The sequence below is a fragment of the Lissotriton helveticus genome, chromosome 3_1, assembly GCF_964261635.1.
Source record: "Lissotriton helveticus chromosome 3_1, aLisHel1.1, whole genome shotgun sequence".
Taxonomy (NCBI): Eukaryota; Metazoa; Chordata; class Amphibia; order Caudata; family Salamandridae; genus Lissotriton; species Lissotriton helveticus.
This window is the reverse complement of record NC_136061.1, coordinates 1,931,610,853-1,931,635,871: the sequence shown is the minus strand read 5'-3', so window position 1 is coordinate 1,931,635,871 and position 25,019 is coordinate 1,931,610,853. Positions and strand designations below refer to the sequence as shown.

Genomic DNA, 25,019 nt, shown 5'->3' with positions numbered 1-25,019 from the left:
AACGAGGGGAGGATGCAGATTTAATTACAATCTTTGGTACAGGTTTCCATCCTCAATAAGAGCAGCTCAGGCCTACATTAGTGTACATAAGAAATCTAAGGCCCATCTCTTTTAGTAGCTACTCCATTGGGCCTCGATTCATCCAACTCTTTTTCCTGCACCTTCAGAAGGCCAGCACCTATCCAGGTGTATAATGTGCTTAATAAATAGCATTGAGTAAAAGCCTTACTAGCAGATGTAAGGCACCACTAGGACAGTATCTTTGGTTTCATTTATCTTTGTATAACCGGTATTTTATGTAATTAAGGAAAAAAGGTAATTTCTGGAAAGCCTCTCCCATCCATGTCTTTGTCTGGTTTGTCCAGACCAGGAATCACGGGGTATGAAGTCTTAGGTACTTGTTGGATGCAGTCCTATGCTTGCAAAGAGAATAACCACTACTGGTCCAGATTCTCCTTAAGAACCTTGCTTTACTAAGGAGCAAACAGAATGTGCTTCTTTGCCGGCTTGTGTTTGATTTATTCCAAGTGGAACTTCGGACATAGCTCAATGATAAGGATTAACCTATGGTCCAAGTGCCTCCTTATTTCACCCCAAAGGGCCCTTTGCTCATCCATTAGGACTTCCCCAAGTCACTGTTGTCTGGCTTCTATTTCAACTAGTAGTCGGAAATGGCAGACCCTGGGGACCCAGCTGTTGCTGGAGAGAACTGTGAGACAAAGATAACCAGAAACCGCTGAGCTCCTGACTGGTAGGCAGAATGGGCATCTCCGCAGCATTGGAAACCAAGGATGTTGTTGGCTTCAGAAGCTGTGAGAAGGTAGAATCTTAATAAATGCATTGTCCGAGAGCTGGAGATGCCAAAGATGGACTTGTGGGTGCTGCAGACAGTGTCAGTTTGGTAGCTGCAGGGAGTGGTACTGTGTGTGCAGGCTGTAAAATGATCGGTCGTGGAGGAGTAACAATATATTTAATGGAAATTGCTGCACTCTTGACATTTATTGATCAACAGTTCAAATAAAAATGTCTTCCATATATCGAAAAAAGATACACATTCATATATCCGCTTGATTCTTCTTAAAATCACACACCAATGGTAGTTCATTTGTTACTGAAAAAGATTCCCTAGACTGCATAGTTCATCATTTTACAATTCTTCCAATTTATATTCTAACTTCCAGTTAAGCGGTGATGTAACCGCAAAACACATGTTGGCAGTCTGATTGTGGATAACTGATTTTAAACACAGCCTTTTTTAATTAAAAGTTTAATTAATTGGAAATAAGACTATGAATTGGAAGAATTGTGAATTATGAACTATGGAGTCCAATGACTCTCTCTCTGTAACAAGAGAACTATCATTGGTGTTGGAATTCAAGAATGATCAAAGTGATATACGAATGTGTATCTATTTATCTCATTTATAAATTTGAAAGAATAGTTTCCTTGAACCGTTGATCGATAAATGTAATCATGGTATGGTCAACTGCGTAGCAGTTTCTTTTGAATATATTGTTACCCCCCTGCTGATCATTGTACATTTATAAATTGTAGGCCAGAGGAGAAACTGGCTTAGTAGGTGGAGTGCTCAGGAACCTTTGTTCAGTTATCCCCAAAGTAGGGTGCAGGCTTCCTTCACATGACCTCCCAGATCTCCTGAGCTGTGGGCATCAGAACCAAGAGTAGCATACATGTATAGGCTGAGAGAATAACTTCGCTGTTATCCAGGCTCCTCCTCCTAATACCTGCAGAGGTAAACATACCTCTGAAAAAGAGCTCTCCAGGCACTTTTCACTTATTGAGAATGGAAATGGTGTGTGTTAATGACATAAGTGAGCCTGGTTTGTGGTGAGTATTCAAAGGGAGAGGAGGGACTGAGAGGATTCAACGAGAAGCGTCAACAACAGAGGAAAGAAGTAGGCAGAATAAAGGAATAATAATGTTAATATTAATAATGATTTATAAAGCGCACGTACATCGGGTGGTTTCATGGCCCTATAAAGGCTCAGAATTTATCAGTAGCTTTAGTTATAGGCTTGTGCAAATAGCCACGTCTTAAGGGAATTTCTAAATTGCAATAGCTCGATGCAGGAGCGGATCTCCAGCGGAAAAGTGTTCCACAGTCTTGGGGCAAGAGTGGCGAATCTGCAGCTGCCCTGTCGAGCTCGTTTGAATACGGGGATGGTAAGAAGTGTGAGGTGAGCTGAGCGAATGTTCCGGTTGGGAGTGTGCCTAGATATTAAGGTGTTAATAAATTTGGGGTTGTTGCCATGCAAGGATTTGAAAATAAGGCAGCCCACCTTAAAGGCACAAAGCTGAGGGATTGGGAGCCAGTGAAGTTTCCTTAGCAAAGGGGTGGCAGACTGCCACCTAGGTTGATGAAGGATCAATCTGGCCGCCTGATTTTGGGCCATCTGTAACCGTTTGAGCAAATATATAGGCATGCCCAAGTATACTGAATTGGCATAGTCCAGAAGGGACAAAACAGTGGCGACCACCACTTGGCTCAAGGCTTCCTGTGTAAGGAACTGATGTATCTTTTTGATTTTCCTCAATTGAAAGAAACATTTAGAAATGACCCTGCCAACCTGAGTTTTTAGTGACAGGTCATTGTTGAGGGTAACTGCCAATGTTTTGGCCGAAGGAGAGGGGGATGGAGGAGGACCTAGCTCTAACGGCCAGTAATGAGAACCCCAGAATTTAAGACTGTCCCCAGTGAGAACAAGCTCCGTCTTTCCAGGGTTTAACTTAAGATGGTTGTGGTCCATCCACTTTTGGATATGTAGCATGGTGGCCTGAAATTCGGTGATGGAACTGTGGGAATTGTCGATCGGGAAGACCAATTGCAGGTCATCCGCATAGTTAAAAACTGCCACATTCCTGTCTTTAAGTGACTGGATTAAGGGGAAGATATAGAGATTAAACAGATGGGGTGAGAGAGCGGATCCTTGTGGGACACCACAAGTGGTTTTGCGTGGTGGGGCCAAAAAGTGGTCTAGGCGGACGGCCTGGAGGTGGTCCCCCATGAAGGAGAAGAGCCAACGAGCCGCCGTACCCAGAATGCCAGCTTGTTTGACGTGGTCAACCAAGATAGTATGGTCGACCGTGTCAAAGGTGGCGGAAAGATCCAATAGCACCAGTGTGATTGGGGGGAACGTTTATCCGCGTTGTCACGGATAGTGTCCAGGACAGCCAAGATGACAGTTTCAGTAGAGTGGGCTGGCTGGAACCCTGCCTGATAGGAGTTGAGATATTTAGATTCTTCAAAAACTGCAGACAGGCATTTGGCAACGTGAGCCTCTAGCACTTTTGGCAAAAACGGGAGAAGGGAGATGGGACGGTAGTTAGGTAGGAGCAAAGGGTCAGCACCAGGTTTCTTCAGAAGAGGGACCATAGTGGCTTTTTTGAAGGCTTTAGGAACTTGACCGGCGGTGAGTGAATCGTTCAGTAGTGTCAGAGTCGGACCTGGATAAGACTGATAAACAGTCCTTGAGTATGTGAGGTGGGCAGCAGTCAGAGGGAGCTCCTGATTTAACTTTAACAAGGAGCTCCTGAAAGGTCTTGGTACTAATGGGGGGGAAACATCTGAGAGTACAGTTGTTTTTGTGCATGGTAGCGGCGGGTGCCATGGGGGGGTGCAAAGGGATGCTGGCTTTGATGGTAATGATTTTTTCTATAAAGTAGTCATTTAGAGAGTTACACAGAGCTTGAGAGGGCATGACCTTTGTAAGGACCCTGTCTGGGTTGGACAATCTATTCATAATAACAAAGATTTCTTTAGAACTTTTGTTAGAGTTGAGAATACGTGAAGAAAAATGGGCGGCTTTCCCTGTAATGATGGCCTTCATATATTCTTTCCGGACTGATGTATACAGAGTTTTCTTGTCAGGGGAGTAATCCCATCGCCACTGCCTCTCTAGTTGGCGCAAGGCCAGTTTCTGGGTTTTAAGTTCTGAAGAGAACCATCTCTGGGCATCGGCACATCTGACAGAAACGATAGAGAGAGAAGTTAGGTCTGGGAGAAGGTGGAGGAGAGTTGATAAAACAAGCAAGAAAGTAGCTCGGAGAAGAGTGCTCTGTTGGAGGAATCAAGGAAAATGAGTGAGAATGAAAAGAAGTAAGAAAAGTGAAGCAAAGGGATCCTTGAGAAGAAGGAAAAAGGAGACCATAGAGGGCAGGTCTGATGTAGGTCGAAGTTTTAAAGGAAGACCTGAATGATTGTTGATACAAAGAGGAAGATAATGAAGTTGAGGTCTCACTGAAAACCGTGATTTGGGGACCAATGGTTCATATGTAATGAGAAAACCCAGGAAGGTAGAGCCAGAGAAGATGGAGAATTTGAATTTAAAGCTGGGGGAGCTATGAGAGGACAAAGGGCAGTGAGTGCAGGAAGGCTGCTACAGGCTACAAATGCTTCCAGTGACCCCCAGATGGTTTGCGTGTTTGGGAGGGCCAGGGCAAAGAGAGCATTGTTTTGGGTTGAACCCGTATTCATTTGAGGCATCCATGTTTCTGTCACAGCGAACAAGTCCAAGAGTGGGGCAACAAATAGGCTGACAGTAAGAGTAGATAGATATAGTAGTAGCACTATTTATAGGAATAAAGGTGGGAAAGGTATGGTTCATCATGATACCAAACTAGAGGCACAAGTAGAAGTGGGGATGAAAGTGAAGGAAGAGAGAGTAATGCAGAGGAGACCACATGGGGGGTAATTGGGAAAGTCCAGTGATTAGAATTCCAGAATAAACACTAGATGATAGTAAGAATTGAAGAACCCAAACAAGCACAATTATGAACTGAAGTCTTCAGCTTTCATTAGACTTTGGAGTGATGGTGGGTGGGACAGTTGGTACACAAAAGCAAAAAGTCCTCTTAATAGACCACCTCAGGATTTTTTTTTTATGGACTCCATCAGAAGTCGGTATACAAAAAAGCATCAGCCTCTTTATTTATAAAGAATTAACCTACAATGATTACTAATCCACTGTTTTTTCACGAAATAATGTAATTACATTTCTTTCGCTTCTATTGTTCATGAGAAATGGATAACAATAACCTAAACACACTTCAATCATTGAAATTAACAAATGAGATCAAAAAAATTCCAAAGTACATAAAAATAAAAATTTTCATAATAACAATTTCATCAAGCTCAAAAACAGATAAATAAAACAGACCCAATAACCCCAACCAATCTCCCATTCATACCAGGCATTCAATCATGCATACTCCAAATAATATTCCCAATCCCTCAGATGTCCTCATAAAAACGCAATGAGGTGACACCTCTGCGGTCTTCTATTAATATGTCTTGACCAAAGGGCTCAACACGCGGTCACGCATGTTTTAGTGGTCTCGATAACTAACTTAAAACCACCTGCTTCAGTATCCCTTTTCATATCAACTTTTTATATCTGGCATTTCCCTTCATTCGCTAGTTGACTCCAAGCATAATTGTTAATGTGCATAACTCTATGGATTCAGGGCAATGATGACCTTGTAAGTCACAGGATAACCACTGAAAAACTTTCCACTGCAAATTTCGGTATCCACTTATTTGCACATATATCCTTTCCCAGGCCAATTGCAGGCACAATGTATGTATTCAATACATCTTGGGACTTAGCTCCTTTTTAAAACGCTATACTCGTCTTAGGTGGTTGGTTAAACCCATAGATGTAACGGTTATGCACATTGAAAATTATGCTTGGAGTCAACTAGCGAATGATGAGACAAGCCCGATATATAAAGTTAGAGCATGACCCTTTCACAAACCCCATACATTTAGAACACGCAAAAGGGATACTGAAGAAGGGTCCTGAAGAAGGTGATTTTAAGTTATTGAGGTTGTTTAAACATGCGTTGACCATTTGTTGAGCCACTTGGTCAAGACATATTGATGGAAGACTGGAGAGGGGTCTCCTCATTGTGATTTTTTGAGGACATCCGGCTGGTTGGGAGTTTTATTTAGAGTGTGACTGATTGAATGCTTGTTATGAATGTGAGATTAGATGGGGTTTGTGGATCAGTTTTATTTATCTGCTTTTGTGCTTGACGAAAGTATTACTAAAATGTTTATTTTTTTAATATAACCTGAAAGAAAATATATTACATTTATTAATATATAAATGTAGTGGGTTTGAGTTATTGCTGTGCATTTTTCCTGAAGAATATTAGACATGTAATACAAATATTTTGTGAAATAACCGTGGGTTAGTAATCATTGTTGATTGATTCTTTATAGATAAAGAGAGTGGTGGGTTTTTTGTATACATATTTTGTTATTCTTCCTGCGTACACGAGCCTTAAAGGAATGTTGGGGTACCCTTGATTAAATAGGTTGACCATCAGAAGTCTGACCAAAGAACAGTTCAAGACATTGAGAGAAAAAAGGATGATGGAAGAAAAGACGCAGAAGACATGTTACTGAGGAGGCAGGTGGAGTGGCAGAGCCAGCTTGACGGCTGTCCATATCCTGAAGTAAATGAAGGAAGCAATGTCCTACTTGGAGGAGCAAACTAGCCTTACAACCTTAGTAGAAAAGTGTAAATGCGATGCACTGAATGGAAGACAGTCTCTTTACTGCTCCATGTCACACCTGTGATGTATTAGTTGGAATGTTTGGCATGTGGGCTAAATTAGCTGTAGAACATTTGGTATGTAACACCTGGGAATGTTACAGTCCGGAGATTCTAAGTGAGATGGTTTATGGATGTTTGGGATGCTGGCTGATGGCTGTCTGCTTCTGCTATATAATTGAAACTACATCTAATCCTTTCTGCCAACCTATGAATAAATGTAGTGCATTCTTCTCATGCAGTGGTGATAGTAGCTACACATTTATCATGGTGCAAGGCAACGCCAACAGGATATAGAAACAAGATCACAAGGAAAAGGTGCCATGCTATTGGATAAATCAGACATATCACCAGCAGAGTGTAAATGATGAACCACAGCTGCAGTGTTGTGAAAGTCTGAAACAGCAGCACGCCCCTTCTAACCTACCCCAATCTAACCCACTCTGAACTACCCAAAATCTACCTCCCCTCTGTTCCATTCTACCCTAGTATAATCCATCCAGTCTGCCCCACTCCTATCTACCCGACTCCACTCCAGTCTAAACCACTCCGCTCTAATCTAACCCAATTCACTCCAGACCACTCTTCTCCTATATACCTCACTTGAATCTACCACAATATATCCCACTCCACCCTACCCCAGTCTACCCTACTCCAATGTACCCTCATCCAATCTACCCCACTATAATCTAACCCAATCTGCTCGACTCCAATCTACCCCACTCCACTCACTCCAATCTACCTTAATTCAATCTACTCCACTCCAAACTACCACACTAATCTACACAGCCCCCCACTCCAATCTACCCCAATCCACCCTACTCCATTCTATCCCATTCGCTCTACTTCAGTCCAATTTACCGCACTCCGCGCCATACCATGCCACGTCACTAACTGTGAGGCAAACTGAACAGCAGTCACACTGGTGTACAGCATGGCTAAACACATTGCTAAAGCCAATAGCTCTCGCATAGGCAAGACCTATTGGCTTTACCAATGCCTGTTCCAGTGTGTCATAACGGCATTTTCAGTATTTTTTTCCCAAATTGCAAGTCCTGTTACGCTAATGTTTGATTGCTACTGTGCTACAAAATGGTGTCAATAAAATTTGCTCTCCTTTTCACTGCTGCAGTAACATTAACAAGTGTCGATTTAGGGTGAGAATTCAGGTTGTCTGGGAAACAATAACAAGGATATATGGAAAAAGACGAGCAGGCTGAGGACTTGAGGTGCTGATTGGTAATGCCAGTAGGGCTGAAAGCAACAAGAGGGGAAAGAACAGGGAAGCAGGGTGACCGTGTTGAAGGCCATGATGCTGAAATTGCTGGGTCCCTATCATGTAAGGAAGTGACTGCAAGGAGATTGGGGCAATTCCCTGTGGTGTCTTCTCCCCTGTAACTACATTTAGTGTGTGCTGTGCTGCTTCATTCTCTTCAATCCTCTGTAACCTCTATTTACTAGTTTCTGTGCTTCTTATTCGTATAATTGTATCTTCTTTTAATATTCCCTATGCTATTGCTACTCCTTCATCCACTTAATCATTCTTTAGTACTGTTTACTGTAGTTCCATGATTTCTAGCATCACTCTTTTAAATTTCTGGTTATTCTTCCTCTTCTTCTTTCCTCAGTAATCTGCCTTTTCAGTTCTCTGTGATGACACCTACTCTTTCACCTACATAATCCCTTTACCATTTCTATGTGGCCTCCTTCACCTCCTCCTCTGAAATCTTGCCCTTACTGTTCGCCTCTACTTCCTCCTTGATGAGCTCCCTTCCCGTTAACTATGCAAACTCCTCCATTACTTAATCTGTAATCCTTTTTTATTTAATCTTGTTATTGTTCTCTGTGCTGCTACCTCCATTTCTTCATTTCTTCACTTAAGCCAGTCAGTCAGTCAAATTTGCTTTATTCGAGATAAAACTCATAAAAGCATAGTACATGGTTAAAAAAGAACAAATATGTTCAGTATTAAAATATATTTACAAACTCCAGTGTTTATCGTTTCAATTTTGTTAATACAATTTAAAAAGAAGAGTTTTTTTAGTAAAAATAGTCAGAAAAAAGCATTTTGACAGCAATAAAAATACATCAATAAATCAATCTATATACATATGATCGCGAGATGATTCCAGCAGGTACCCAAGTTACGTAATCTAGGCATTCCGGTTATCTGTGCAAATGGGAGCTACGGAGCAAAAATTGATCAAACCAGAAGTTTTTCACAATAGAAATTTCTTTCTAATGGACCAAGACCACCCCAGAAATTTAGCAACCGCCACAGATATAACCGGCAAAGTGCTAGTGCAAATTAATCTTAGAGCCTCCTTGCTATCCCTCGTACCTAACGTTTTACACATCGTTCTTAGCCAAACCCGTCGGGGGATTGAATAGGCACTACAGACAAAAAGAAAGTGGGAAATATTCTCAGTTCCGTTTTTACAAACCGGACAGACATCAGAATGAGCATCAGCCCATCTACCTGTTAGTGATCTAATTGGGAGCGAGCCTGCTCTAAGCTGGAAATAGTTTCCTGTCCCCAGGCTTAGTGATAACATCCCAGTAGGGCTCTAAACTGGGCAAGACTTTCGCTTCCAAATAGCAACCTTCCATGGAAGAAGGGTCGGCATCATTCCAATTCCGATAAGCTACCATTTCCCAATATTTTTCTTTAAGAGAGGCTTTAGATGGAAACTGGGCTAGCTCTGGGTTCTCCCACAGCTCCATCATGCCCATCTTCCCCAGGATTTGGCACAATTCCTTTAGCCAGCCTATCTTATGGAATTTATCGATTTTAATCACATCCATGAAACCCTGTACGTAATGCGCAAGTTCAGCGGTAACCCAGATACGGCGCCAATATAAAATGGGTCGTAATCTAGCCATGTCTGATAGGGCTTTCCTGCCTAATTCATAGCGCAGTGGTTTCATGGGTGTACTTTTAGGAAGAGCAATAAGATTTCACAAAAAGTTGTTTTCAGCAACTGTTAGTGAGGCTAGGTTGTCAAAGCCCCAGATTTCAGCACCGTACAGTGCCGAACTAAGAGCTTTCGCCTCGTATAATTGAAGTGCTGGCTGTATTGGCTTGGTCAAAGATTTTTTGTGCTCAACAATTATAGTACCAGCATTTTGGCGAAGTTTAAGAGCTGCCATCTCAATATGCTTCCCCCATTTTACACCCTTTGCTACATGGATGCCAAGATAAACAAAGTCCGATACCCTTTCCACCTATTGTCCATCCATGTAAAAGTTCCCTTTGAAGCTGGAGTGGGGGTTGAATACCATGAGCTTTGTCTTTGTTACATTAACTTCTAACCCAAGATCAGAACAAAAGCCCTCAAAAATCTTGAGAGCTCGCTGCAGGCCGCTAGGGGTTTTAGAGATAATGAGCGTATCATCTGCAAATAATAAAATCGGAGTTTTAATTCCAGCCAAAATGGGGGCATCCATGCTTCCCAACAGCATACGCTCTACTACTCCGTTGACATATAATGAGAAAAGCTTGGGGGCCATGGCACACCCTTGGCGCACTCCCCGCTCTACTGGAAATTCAGTGGTAACTTGCCCTTGCCTCCCCCACTGGATTTTCGCATAGTTTGACTCGTGTAATCTCATCACTAGTGTTAGAATTTCGAGCGGCATGCCCATCTCGCTAAACACTTTCCACATCTGGGACCGAGGGACTAGGTCAAAGGCTGCTCGTAGGTCTATAAATGCAGCATAAAGGCTACATTTCCCTAACTGCACCATCTTCCAATAGAGTAAAGTGAAGCGAAATATCTGGTCTGTGGTGCTAGTTAACTTGCGGAAGCCTGCTTGGAAAGGGGACAGGATATTTTCCTCATCTACCCAGACCATTATTTTCTCTAGGGTCATTTTTCCTATCACCTTTTGTACCTTGTCTATTAAGCTAATAGGTCTATAATTCCCAGGCAGAGTCTTATCGCCTTTCTTGTGTACAGGGATTATAACAGCCCCTTGCCAAGACTTTGGTACTGGGGCTCCTAGCGCCACAGCATTGGCCAACTTCATAATGTATTGGCCCCATCGCGTTTTATCATAGAGGAAAACATCCGCAGGGACCCCATCAGGTCCGGGTGCCTTTCCCCTCAACACTGAGTCAAGTGCCACTGCTACATCGATGTTATTAAAAGGAGGGATTAGGTATATGGTAGGATCTACAAGTTCTCTAATCTTATCCTCAGGGCGGCATGTGTATTGGGGATCAAAGTATTCTAGCGAACTACTCTGTGATACATAGTTTGATGGTGGTTCAGGGTGACCTCCTTTCCCCCATTTAACAATACTCCAGAATAGTCTATATTCCTTTGCAGAACTGGTAGCTTTTAAGTCTTGCCATTGCTGTTCGTCCCATTGTTTCTTAGCCATGGCTATACTGTTCTTGTATTCATGTCTAGCTTCCCTAACATCAGTGGGGTCTCTTCTTCTAATTGCCGTTCCTAGGGATATTCTGGCAAGTCTGCAAGCCTCATTATACCACCCCTCTCTTCACTTAAGCATTCTCTGTGCTTGCCTTTTCTCTTTCTCCCTTATTACTCTTCATCTCCCTTTTTGCACTTCAGTCCCTCTATGATGTAAATAAATACTGCAGGATACCAGCAATGTTGTGATGCTCATTAAAGGTAGTTTAATGAAGAAGTAAGGTACGAGCAAACCACCTCTCAGCTGACCCAACTCACAACTGACAAACCTGGAATCTAGCTGGGTCAGGGAAGAGCTTGGAACCACAAGGGACTCTAGAACAGTATAGGGACAAGACACGAAGGAAGGGCTACATAAGAGGGAAGATAAACACATTTGATATTGCTTACACAGATAATCATTTAAATAAATTGGAGGTCTACGAGATCTAACCGTTCTAAACACAGCAGGTGTCTGAACAGATGAAGAATAAGTTTGAGAACACTCATTCAGGAAAGCATCACCACCACCTTCCTCCCTGCGAGCGCTCCTGGAAGAAGATGGTAATGTCTCCACAGAAGTAGACAACATGTAACCAGAAGTGGAACCTGATTCAGGTTCAGTCGAATTAGGTAAAGTAGAATCCGGTTCAGTCTGATTAGAACAGGAAGAAGAACTTGATCTCTCAAACAAAGCTACACTGCGAAGATTCCACTTTTCCCCATTTTCCAAAACAACATAATTGGGAAAAGATTGTTTTACCTTATAAGGACCTCTAAACTTGTTTAACCCCTTAGTAACTCTTCCAGGTTTAACCTTTACAAGATCTCCAGACGAAATTTTATTCTCAGAAAAGACAGGCTGATTAATATCAAGAAGTCCAACAATTTTATTTTTCAACCAAGAAGGATTCAATTTGGTACCAGGGCGCCTACCCCTCATCAGTTCAAAAGGAGATTTGTCATTGGAATCATGTGGAGTAGTTCGATCAGCCCAAACCATGTCACGAACCATGTCATGAGCAAAACCACGAGAAGCCAAAGACATCTGTATGATGCCCTTAACAACTCTGTTGGCCCTCTCACAAACACCATTAGCCTGGGGAATAGTTCTCTCACCATCCTCACACTTTGTGCTTTGCACGCGTGAGTTCGTATCCCATCCTCGTCGCCAAATGATGTAAATAAATACTGCGGGATACCAGCAATGTTGTGATGCTCATTAACGGTAGTTTAATGAAGAAGTAAGGTACGAGCAAACCACCTCTCAGCTGACCCAACTCACAACTGACAAACATGGAATCTAGCTGGGTCAGGGAAGAGCTTGAAACTACAAGGGACTCTAGAACAGTATAGGGACAAGACACAAAGGAAGGGCTACATAAGAGGGAAGATAAATATTTACATTACTCTACCTTGTCCATTCTTTGCTTTTCGGGGTCCTTTTTTTTTTCCATCTCTCTTGACTACCCCTCGGATTTTTGAGTGACATTTAGCATATTTAACACTATAGGGATAATGAACAGAACATGTGGTGTTTTATATGCTGCCTAGAGCTGCTTGGGAGAGGAAGGCCATACCAGAAATGTAGGGGAAGATAACAGGAGCAAGATGAAGAGCAGACTGCCCCCTGCTGCTGCATTGTGTAACAACACTCATAGCTTCTGGTGCTGCTTCCATTGCATAGTGTTCCCTACTTCCACTGCTTTCCTTCAGCACTCCATATTTACATTTTGGTTTTATTCACAATTTAATTTCAGTCATTTCGCTTTAATAATGTTGTTTTCCGATTTTCCTCCTCGCTGCCCCATTTGTAAAAGTTGGTAAAAGCAGGCATTTGCCTACTGATAGGAGTGGCTAAGGGGACATTAGTGCTAGATTTTTATAAAAAATTGTGAACAGTGTGATTGTTCTTCATCTTCGGCCCATATCCTTGCATATTTTCTAGTGCTAAATGACTCTGGGTTAAGCAGTTAGTAAAATCAGATGAACTCAAACGAGAACTGCATTATTTTACCACAAACATGCATTCTGCTGAGAGGGCCCATGAGCAATCACATGCAAGGAATATCCAGTATGGTACGAAAAATGTAGCCCAAGGAAAGTTGCAGCCCTGACAGCATTAAGAACGAGTGAAGCTTTGAAGTTGGTTACTCCAGAAATACAGTGCAAGGAGGACAGGACATTGCATGCCTTCACTGCTCTTAACCCCAGGGGAACGGAGCAATGCACATATAGTATACCAAGGCTAGTAGAAATCCACAAACGGAGAATCAAGTACAAGTACATTTAGGTATAGAAAGCAGAAAGCTAATTAATAAGACAAACACGGCCTAAAGGATGGCAACAATAAGACGTGCCAAATTCCAACCTGAAACCGATCAATTAATAATATCTTTCTCAAAAGAACACATGGCAAGCATAAGAAAGAGCATACCCCAGTCTTTGCGTTGAATGTAAACTTGCTTTGAAAGGTCTCACCATAACACAGAAATTCCTTGAGATTTGCATGTTGACTTGGACCAAATGGTTACCGCTTTCATGGTGACTGAAAAGTGTAAGATATAGAACGGGAGAGCTGTGGTAGTGGGTCCAAAACATTTGAACTTTTTACCAGATTCTATAAAATAAGATGAACGTCACCCTACTTTCTGGAAGGTGTCAGATACACTTCTATCACCAATCATTTTTACTGTAAGAATCCTGAAAGCCATGTTTTCTACCCTAAATATTAATTCTACCCTGGTCATGAGTTTCTCTGTCCTTGTGTGTTTCCCTGTTTCCCTGCTCAGCTTAGAATGCATGATGTAGGTTAGAATGGGATGGTGTCATGAATGGGTAAATCTGATTGTTTGGTCAGAGAGCTGAGAAGAGATATTGTGACGTGGCGGTCACTTGTGCTTGGCTTCAGTCAAAGACACTTGTCTGCTTGGTGGAGTCAAGGGCCTGTTATCCCCATTGGTGATGAAAGCGTACTTATGTGGGACCACAGATGAAAGCGTACTCATGTGGGACCACACCAGTGTTGATTGGATTGGAAAGACTGAAGAAAACACCCCTTTTCCAGGTCAGCAAGCATGCCCTGCCTTCAAAATGGTGTGACCTGTTTAGTGTTCAGAAGAGTTTTTTCCGGGTCTGGGCAAGGCCCTTGGAGGCAGAGGTCACCAAGAGCCTGTAGTGGCAGCCTTGCTTGGAAGGACTCTTAACTATCTTTAGAAGCCTAAGGTGTCTGCCCAGGATGAGAATAAGGCCTTATTTAAAGTTTGGCATACTAAATACTCCACCGAAAATGTGACAGGTATCCTGTCTGCCAAATTACAAACACATTTTAGTCTATGGCACTCGTAATATGGTGGAGGGGATATCTGTCACGTTTCGATGAAGTATCTCACCCCAAACCTGAAATAAGGCCTCAAGTCTTTTTTTTGGAGACGTTGGCACGAACAAACTCTATAAAATGTTGTTGGAGACTGTGTGGTAGTGGTGCACTTTCAATGTGATCATTGTTCTACCAGTACTGCTGGGACTACCATTATATTAAGGTAATGCTTCCACTCCATAGATCCAATGACCATTGAGGCACTACCACTACCTGTTCTTGTGCAAAGAGGTCAGTGCTTGAGGCAAGAATGTACTACAGCGGCGCAATGTTTTCTCAAGATGCAGCTTGCCATTGCTTCCAAGGTGATCAGAGTATTAGGAGTGTATGGAGTCAGTTCTCTGGATTGTGTGAGGCCAGAATATTGTTCTCCATATAATAGAAGCAAGGGTCTGCCCTACAGCAAGGGTACAGAGGTATAGTGAAACACTAGGGGAGGAAGGTGTGGAAGACTAAGGCTCTGCCCACAGCAAGGGTACAGAGGTATAGTGAAACACTAGGGGAGGAAGGTGTGGGAGGGCAAGAGTCTGCCCCACAGGAAGGGTACAGAGGTAAAGTGAAGCCCTAGAGGAGGAAGGTGTGCGAAAGCAAGGGACTGCCCCCACAGTAAGGGTACGGAGGTATAGTGAAACCCTAGAGGAGGAAGGTGTGGGAGAGCAGGGGGCCTGCCCCACAGCAAGGGTACGGAGGTATGGTGAAACCCTAGGGGAGGAAGGTGTGGGAAGGAAAGGCCTGCCCCACAGGAAGGTTGCAGAGGTATAGTGAAACACTAGGGCAAGAAGGTGTGGGAGGGCAAGGGCCTACCCCACAGCAAGGGTACAGAAGTATAGTGAAACACTAGGATAGGACTGTGTGGGAGAGCAAGGGCCTGCTCCACAGCAAGGATACGAAGGTATAGTGAAACACAAGGGGGGATGGTGTGAGAGAGCAAGGGCCTACCCCACAGCATAGGTACAGAGGTATAGTGCAACAATAGGGGAGGAAGGTGTGGAAGACTAAGGCTCTGCCCACAGCAAGGGTACAGAGGTATAGTGAAACACAAGGAAGGAAGGTGTGGGTGAGCAAGGGTCTGCCCACAGCATGGGTACAGTAGTATAGTGAAACACGAGTGGAGGAAGGTGTGGAAGTAACTGAAATGGCTGAAGGGAAGAGTCTAGGGCAGAAATACTGGAGGACGAGTTGGAAACAAAGGAAACAGAAGAAACTTAAAGGTGGGACTGACCACAAAGTAGAGCGCCACAGAAGAAGTGCACAGGGGTTGGGGTGGTCTGATCTCTGGACCGAGGTAGAGTGGCGGACTAAACCAGGGCACAAGAAGGAAGACTGCAGCCTTGGCTTGAGCTACACAGAGGCAAGCTAGAAAAGAAAAGAGGCACATGGGCAAAATGACTCTGTAACTTGCACGGACATCTAGCGCGACCTGCAGATCTCATCTTTTCATTCTCCAGATGTTAATAAATTCGGTGTCATTAAATTCAGCACTGTGAAGAGCTCTGAGAATAAAAATGCATCAGTACTGGTGCTGTTGTGGGAAGAGGAGCCAATCTGGTTGGCTTGGACGAGGTCGAGCCTGCATACATGTGAAAGATGGGTAAAGAAAGCATCAAGCGAGAAAAGGAGACTGCCCTGGGTAGGGAGCTGGAAACCGGCACTGGTGCTGCACTGAAGTTCAACTAAAGTGGACAGAGTGTCTGTAGGTGTATGTTGTAGTGTGTATTGTTGCTTTGCATCCTTTCCCTTTGCTACCTGTTCCCTGGTTCTTAGCCAATATGAATGTGATGTGTGTGGAATGTTAAAATGCCTGATGAGATAGTGGAATGCTGGAGTGCCTGGTGGAGTGCCTGGTGGAGTGCCTGGTGGAGTGGAGTGGAGTGGAGTGGAGTGGAGTGGATGAGTGAGACATTCTGTAACCGCTTAATAAACCTCTTACCTACAACCTACGTCATGGCTACCTTAGGACTTCTTTTGGATTACAACAGTGTACCAGAGTGGAAAGGTGCAGGCTGGGCAACTGGAATCGGACAAATATTACAATTAGTGCAGAAACCCACGTATTGAACCCAAGTTAAATCTTAATTAGAATTAAACTTCTAAAGCACAGCGGATGAACCCATCAAAGGGTGCAAGGAGTGTGATCTGTACGGGGACGAGGAGGCAGGGAATATAGTGTGCTATGGCCTTAAGTGATGGTGTTAGGAAAGAGCAGTGACAATGAGAAGTGACTGGTTAATGAGGCAGACTGGACCAGCCATGGAAAGGCATCTCTAAGACTGGAAGGGGATGGGATGGGGATATCCAGTGCGCCAGGAGCTCGGCAGCACCCCGCACAGAACGTAGAATGCATCGGGTAACCTGTGGGTACTAACCACCCATTTAGTTACGCAGTGTCTTGCCATGAATTGACAGGCAAAGGAGGAGCATGGTAAGGTGGTTCGATTCCCCCATGCTGCCTGCACAGGCAGGAAAAGTAAAACAAATTTGATAAAAGTACTATCTGCCTGTCCGCATCTCGCATACCTCAAAATATCTGGATATTTCATTATCGCACTGGGTGGCGCAACTGGCTATCATGTTGTACAACTGCAATTTTTTTAGAACATGCCACGGTTACACTTTCAGCCTCGGTGGGGATCGTCTATATGACCTGTTTCTACCTCCCTGGTGAAGAGGTGCATGACTTACTGCCTTTTCGCCTACACTAGTTGCACTAGGGCAGAAGACTCTACTCATCCATTGGAGTGAATACACATCACAACTTCTTGTCCTTGAAAGTAATCCTCATGTCCTGGACGTCACGCTATAGGAATTCCACACCCCTGAATTGTACCTGCCTGTGTCAGGTAAAATGTTTGTGAAATAGGAAGAACATCGCATGCTAGGATTAGGGAGCTTTTTCTATCCTTTTGATTATAGTACCATATCCTAGTGAGATGGATGTATTATTTTCCCCCTATTCCTTTTTACATTGGCACGAAAAAAAGGAGTTTTCACCCAAATCAGGATCCTGAGATATTGTATACTTCAGGGTTTCCAAATGCACATTTCACCACTTAAAAACTTGTGAGCTATGTCCATGAAAACAAAGCAGAATGGGGAATAAGCATGTGCGAATCGGTGTGGGAACAACAATTCCGGCAGTTAATTCCAATTCTTAAGAGTCAAACAAGCAATAGTGTTGTACTGTATGAATGAATACCCCCGTTCTGCCTAAAGTCCTGGATGCAGTATTACTGCATTAGGAGTCCTGAAACTCTTGTAATAAGGGCATTAGTGATTTCTTGTTGTGGTTTTGAAGACAAAATATAATAAGTTATATGGAAATATTAAGTGCAAGCATAGCAAATTAAATCAAAGCCTCTCCGATACATTTTTTGCTTCCATAAATATCACTAAGATAACATAACACATATATTAATAGAATCTTCATGAAGTATCATAACAAATAATTCTTGAACTTTGCAGGCATACATCGAGTGCGAAAGCTTTTCTTCACTTCTCGGTGTTCCTTAGACCAATCATCTCCACTGACCACGCTCTTACCCAAATCAATTGCAACATCCAAGAACACATTACTGTCATCCAAGACAATTACCCCTTCTTTGTGGCAAAATGTATTTTCCAACACCTCTTTATGCTGGTTGCAATCGTTATACAAAGATACTCTTGATAAATTTCATACAGCTACATCCTGCATTCTCTCAGCATTCCTGAAACACTCGATTACCTTTGCAGGACCAGATCACTTAGCTGTCCCTTTTTTGGCATCTATACCATGTTTCGCTCTTACGCAATCACCCATTTCTACCAACCGTTTACTGAGTGTACCTTTTTTTTCTCATCCATCCTTTTTTTTATACGCCCCTTTTTTCCACAATCCTCTTGTAACCCACCACTGAGTTACTGTTACTTTTTTTCTTTAACCACCATGGCACTAACTTGCAACCAGTTTTCCTCCCTGTCAGTAATTCATAGGAGACATTGATGAGACAGGATTATGTGTGGTTCTATATATTAACTTAATCATCAATGAGGAGGGAAGAAGAAGCTGTGATCCATTCGGCTTCCAATGGTTTGTACAAAACTCAAAGAGGGGGGTGAATGGACCTTCTTGTCCTGTATAACCAGGGTTTTTGTTTGTATGGGAACCGTCTTTAAAAAAACCTCATATACGTACACAGGCAGTTGGCGGTATATCTTGGTTCTCCGTCAGGGTGTACTGTAACAGCATTATCCTAGGGTCTTTTTCTTTGTCAATAAGCTAACCTCCGCCTGGAGGAAGACCAACAGGTTTGTCAGTAGTGGCCAGGAATAAAAAAGAGAGAGGGTGTGCTTGTGCTCTGATCAAGTGAGTTAAAATTCCATACACCACTTGTCACACGTGTTTTTATTAAAAAAGTTGTGATGTGGGAAATTAAAAAGATAGTCGTGCGTGTATAGACCCAGTTACTGATCTATCGCACTGGTATTGGTCAACATGTTTCAGCCTCGTAGATGTTCTAGAGGCTTTCGTCAGGATCAGGGTGTGCTTATGAGCGCATTATGGCTCCTAATAAGGGGGGTGTACTCACCACCCTTTTAGTTTGAGGTCAGATCTGTGGTATCTGTACCACGCTGGAAAGTTTCCTTCACATTCTGCGCTCCAGACACTGCCGCAGATAAATCAATAGCCACAAGCTCTCCCCCATGCCAGCAGTCAGAAGAAAGTCTGCTGAAATGGGAGACGGAACACAAAATACTTAAATACTGACCAGAATTCAAGAACAAAACTCCTACCACCAAATGTCCCGACATGTCCAAAGGGCAGCTCAACGGCAACAGCAGTCATGCAGGTGTTTCTGAGGCTCCTGAACACTCCCAGTTGTCACCAGTGTTACAAGGCAGTAAAGTTGCATAACAAACCATACAGGATCCTGGGTGCTCCTTAATCATGTGGTTTATTTCTGGAAGTAAAAATTGGAACTGGGGCCTCACAACTCTGCTAAGAACCGATCTGCGCCATCCCCACCAACTGTCTTCCCCCTTGCATTCTCCATATGAGCTCTGTTCCAGAATCAAGCAAGCTCATGCAGAGAATACCACAGATAACTTTTTTGTTTTACAACTGTGGTTCTGATTGTGTTGATTGGTGTCACATGTCCTATCGGAGTGACGTTAGGATGTGTGTGGACTCTTTTCCTTGAAGCTTTCCCTCCACCTTTTTGTGTCCATTGTATCTTCTTACCCTATATGTCTTTACAATCAGGAAATGGTCATTAGCAACAAGACTTCAGGAAGAGGTGAAAATACTTGTTGTATTTGTCTGCATGTATTACTCTTGCTTACTTAAAGGTTGATTAAAAGATGCCATAAGACCAATAAATGTTCTAACTTGAGTGCGTTTTCCCCACTTCTTACAAGGCACTATACCTGCGTAGCCATGGGCCACAATTATCACAGTCACTCATACCAAGGACGCACATGTTGTGTGAGCAAAGACAGAGTTGGAGTGCTGGTGTTGCAGCTGGGATGGAAGTGGGGAAATTTCTGGTCCAAGTATGCTTTCAGTATCTAGTGTGCCACTTCTCCGTGGATATCTGTTCCCCTTTGGTTCCACCTTTCAACAACAGCATGATGTGATTTCTTACTTCTTCAAATGATGTTCTCAGTACAGGTTTCTCACAGTGCCTTATGCTTATCCCCCGCAGGTCTTCCATGTCTGCAGTCTGTCCGGATCCTAGCATTTGAAAATCGCTGCTTCTCATTGCTTGTGAATGACCGTGTCCTTGCACAGCTTGGCATCCCTGAAGGTGGCGTAGAGGCAGTATCTTTGTGCTGCTTGCCCTTGAGCTTGTCCCCAGATGTTTCCTCTCGCGTAGTTGATGGGCAGCTCTGCAGGGGCCTGGTGTTTCTGTTGGACAGCTCAGGCTGGATATGTATCCTTTGTGACACATGTAATGTCAAGTGTTGTGCAGAGCTGTTAAAAATGTCTGTTTTCTCATGCCCCTTGGAGTTTGTATATTGCTACGAAGAGATAACTGTTCGTTCAGTTCTGTCTACTTCAGATGAGCAGATGTTTGATAAAATGGATGACATTAGGATGGCTGTATTGGCTGACTGTGGTTGTGTACAATCTGCAAATTAGGTACGGGATACCATATCTTAAAACATCTGAAAAGTTTAGCATCTGTACTAGTTTTGTACTAATTGTGCAACAGACAGGAGGAAAGATTCTTTTGTGATGCAAATGTATGTGAAAGACAATCAAATGCATGACGTTTATTGTAAATAAATAAAATGATACAGCCACCCGCATTAGAGCAACAAAAGAGAGGTCCAAGTCCCAAAACTGTAAGCAGTATTCCTGCTGACCTCATAAGACAACCATACAGAAACACGCCGGTTGCAACACACCTTAGAGGGACACTCCATGGCATTGTAGTATCGATCTGCGTCAAGATTGGCTCTACCTTACAATAATTACCCACAACCCTGAAATCAGACATGCACACAATTTCACATAGCACACACAAAAAATGTACCCTTCCCTAAAAGGGAATGAAAATGAAAGCCTAAAGAGAAGAAAACTTCATGAAATTGAGAACTTCTCTTTGCTCGGAATTTATGGTATATCATTTATTGCATGGATCTTCTATCCAATTCTTGTAGAAGTGAGAATCCACAATGCCCTTGAAGAAAGAAACTTCTGCCACTCTTATATTTCACTTTTATATGGGTAAGCAGGGAAGTCTTTTATCCTGGCTACAAAGTGTATGTGCAAGATAGTGTTGAACAATGTGGCTGGACAGATATTGGAGTTCCACATTGTTCAGACATTTATATATCCAGTCTGTTTAAAGCACATTCAGGCACTGAGGAGCAGCCTCTGAAGAGGAGAGAACCTCTGGCCTGCAACACATGCTTTCTCATACCTAGGCCAATGATGAGCCAAAGTACTACAGTCTGTGCTCTCTGCAAATGACAAAGGGTGTGATTCATAAAGGCATATACTGCTGTAAATGTGTTTACGGCTGAAAATACCTTCATTTACTCCTGTCAGGAAAGTGCAAAAATAATTGTACAGTGGTAAACCCTCCACAAGGAATGGGGAGTGGGTAGAACAAGGCAGGTTAGCCTTATACGTTGTGACCGTCCATAACTTGTACTGTTCTGGACATACTCAAACTTCGATCTGATCGTTTCCCACCTTGGTCATGGTTGGAGGTTTACTCCAACAAAATGCTGGAGTAACTCCTCTTCCATGTTGGAAAGGAGAACAGATCACAGCCAAATATGGAAGATATTGTGGGAGAAGAGTTTCTCAAGGGGTGAAAAGTTTTCCCTTTGGAGAAACAAAAGGGAAGAAAAAATGTGTATTTGTACACAACTTTCCTTTTCCACAATTGAAGTAAAGAAACCGGAGTTCGGGGAATATTTCCATGATCTTACCAGTAGTAAATCTGAAAAGTTGCATCTGGCACAGCTTTCCAGGCGTAGTACGAGAACTTTTGTGAATTGCAAAAACATGTATAAGTATATTCAAATGGAGGTACAACCCTCCATACCTACCTTTACACTGTGATTCTTGTCCTAATTTGGATGGCTTCTAAGCCAGTGCAGAGGCAGTTACAGGAGTCTGATCTTGATTTAACAACTGCACAGACAACTAAAGACCTGTAGATAGTAGATAAAAAGTGAAATGACTTGAGGTACAGTGGATTGTGGTATAAAAAGGTTTATTCATTAATTCAACCCCATAGGCAACCAAGGACCAACTCCTTCAGTAACCGTACCTTTCTCTCATCTGCCACCTGGATTCCACATTCTAGAATCCAGTAAGCATTGCATTGCAACATTAGATATTTAAAGGAAACACACGACATTATTAAGATATAACATATCTCCCTTCTTACTTAACACAAAATGTAACATGCCTCCTTTCGTACACAACACAAGAAGATTTGAAATAAAGAAATGAAATTAAAAAATAAATAACATACATGTTAAATAAAATACATAACATATTCTCCTTCCTATAAAATTACCACAAAATGATATGTACAACTAAGAACACTCATAATCTTTCATCCATATAGGTTTGAATTTAGGACGAATGCATCTCCCCTTTACATCTGTATCTGATGCAGAATTTAAAGATTTTGCAGAGATAGATTCTGCATTGATATTTTCTTGACTTGCATAATGTTTACACTCCAAATCATTGCATTTCGTTACACTTCTCACATTCCATCGCTTACCATCATCCAATTTAACAATATTGCCAACCGTATAAACAATTTGTTTTGGTTTGGACAATTTGGAAGAACCAGGTTTTTTGTTCCCCATTTGTTGTGTGCGTACCCATTCACCAACTTTGAACAATTTTGAAGATGCCTTAACTCTAACATTATGATCTTGAACATATTTTTCCTGATACCCTTGTACTTTACTCAAGATATCCTTACCGTCTTTAATCACCGTGTTACCACTCTTGGACTTCCAAGCAGGTTTAACTTTAGACCCTGCCACACGTTTTTTTAATAGAAAAAACGGAGACATCCCAGTGGCAGTATGGGGAGTATTCCTGTAACACCATAACATGTCCTTGACAGCATCTTTACAGTTGTCATCATTGTTGTTAGCTAGTTGGATACATTCTTTCAAAACCCGGTTAAATCTCTCTACTAAACCATTTTCTCTTGGATTATACACAGAGGTGGTGTTATGTTTTACACCAACCATTTTAAGGTAGACAGCAAATTCACCTGCCACGAACTGTGGACCGTTATCTGATAAAATCACACTAGGGTATCCTTCTCTACGAAAAATTCCCTCACAAAAATCAATTATGGTGGAAGCCTTGATAGCTTTCACAAAGGCAACTTCAGGCCATTTAGAATGAAAATCCATTAAAACTATGGCATATTTGTCTTCAATTCCTTTCACATGAAAAGGACCACTTATGTCAATAGCGACCTTGTCCCATGGTTTGTCGGGAAAAGAGGTTGCAGATATGGTAGTTTCCTGGGATTTGTGAGATTTATCACTACACATGCACGCCAAACAACTACGAACACATCTTTCTATATCTTTGTCCATGCCAATCCACCAAAAGTCATTTCTAGCTCTCCTTTTCATGCTGGTCATACCACTATGTCCTTCGTGCAATAAACTCAACATCTTTTCCTTTAATGATGAAGGCACAACTAATCTGTCACCTCTCCTAAGAATACCATCGACATATGATTATTCTCCCCAAACCATTTTATAGTCAGCTAGCTCAGTCTTGTTCAAAGATGATGGATCTATACCAACACGTAACTTGTTGATCAAATGTTGAAACACATCATCTTTGGCTACAGCTTCAATCCATTCCTGTTCATTCAGTGCATCATTGCATGATCCCTCAACGCTAGCTACTAACCACTCGTCTTTGTCCTCCTCTACACTACTCGTGTCGCACAACAAAGAAAGACGCGATAAACAGTCTGCATTGATATTTTTGTGACCTGGTACATATTTTATTTGGAAATTATACTCTTGTAGTCTGTAAGACCATTTCGCTATTCTGGGTGTAGCTCTAGCAGCGCCTTTTGTAGTGAAGATGTCAATGAGAGGTCTATGATCTGTCCATAGTTCAAATGCTGTTCCCCATATGAACGTCTTAAAGTGGTCCACCCCCCACCAACATGCTAAAGCCTCTTTTTCAATCACCGAATAGGAGGGTTCAGCACCTTTAAGTGTGTGAGAAGCAAAGGCAATGATTCGTTCAACACCATCATTGTCTCTTTGCATAAGAACAGCACCTAGACCATATGCACTTGAATCAACAACAATAATAGAGGTATGACTAGGATCATAAGGTTTTAAGGCAACAGCTTTGGTAATGTCCTTTTTAGGTCGAGCTAGACGTAAGCAATGCAAAGCATTGCTTAGTCTACGAAGACATCTATTGTCACCCGTTTCTGGGAATGTGGACACGAGAGGGTGCACGAGCGCAGATTTCACCTCGTGGGCGCGCACGGCGCCGTGCCCCTCTCGTGCCTCATTCCCATGCGCAAACACACTCCACACTCACGCATGCGCACATACACACACACACTGCATACACATACGCAGACCCACGCGCGCACACACAGACACACGTGCCTACACCCCCACCCCCCCCCCCCCACTTACCGGGCTCTTTCGGCGTGTTCCGTGTCTCCTCTGCAGCGCTGGTCGGGCACTCACTGGGCTGTTGCTGGGGATCGGGCTCCTCTCTGCGGCGTCTCGTCTCGTCGCGGCACCAGGGGGCAGGACTTCACTTCCGGGGCTCCCTCCAGCACCTGGGAGCCCTGCAACACTCGGGCTGCGGAGAGGCCATCAGTCGGCCGGCTTCACTTCTTCCTCGGCGGCGGCGGGCGGGACTTCCTGCCGGATTGCAGGCCCCGCCCCGTCTCAGCCAAAAGTGCCTGACTTCCGGTTTTCACGGAGCAGGGCTGCGGCGGTGATTTTTTTTCTTCAATTTCCAGTACTTGTATTTGGAGTATTTGTATTTCCACTGTACACAGTTTTGAAATGCCATCATGCATTCAAAAGAAAAGCTGAATTAACTCGGAAAGCCCTTTGGTCCTTCTTCGGACATACAGACCTCTCGCTGATTGAGGCAAGCACATCCCAACCAGG

General features: G+C 43.0%; 1 protein-coding gene across 2 annotated transcripts in view; it reads left to right on the top strand.

Annotated features, from left to right (window-relative positions):
* The window catches only part of SPG11 (SPG11 vesicle trafficking associated, spatacsin), a 573,976-nt gene that overhangs the window by 28,935 nt on the left and 520,022 nt on the right, over positions 1–25,019 (top strand). For both annotated transcript variants that reach the window (XM_078682963.1, XM_078682964.1), the window contains exon 4: positions 20,060–20,287. In XM_078682963.1, coding sequence (XP_078539089.1) covers positions 20,060–20,287 — 228 coding nt within the window. The remainder of the gene's footprint in view (positions 1–20,059; positions 20,288–25,019) is intronic.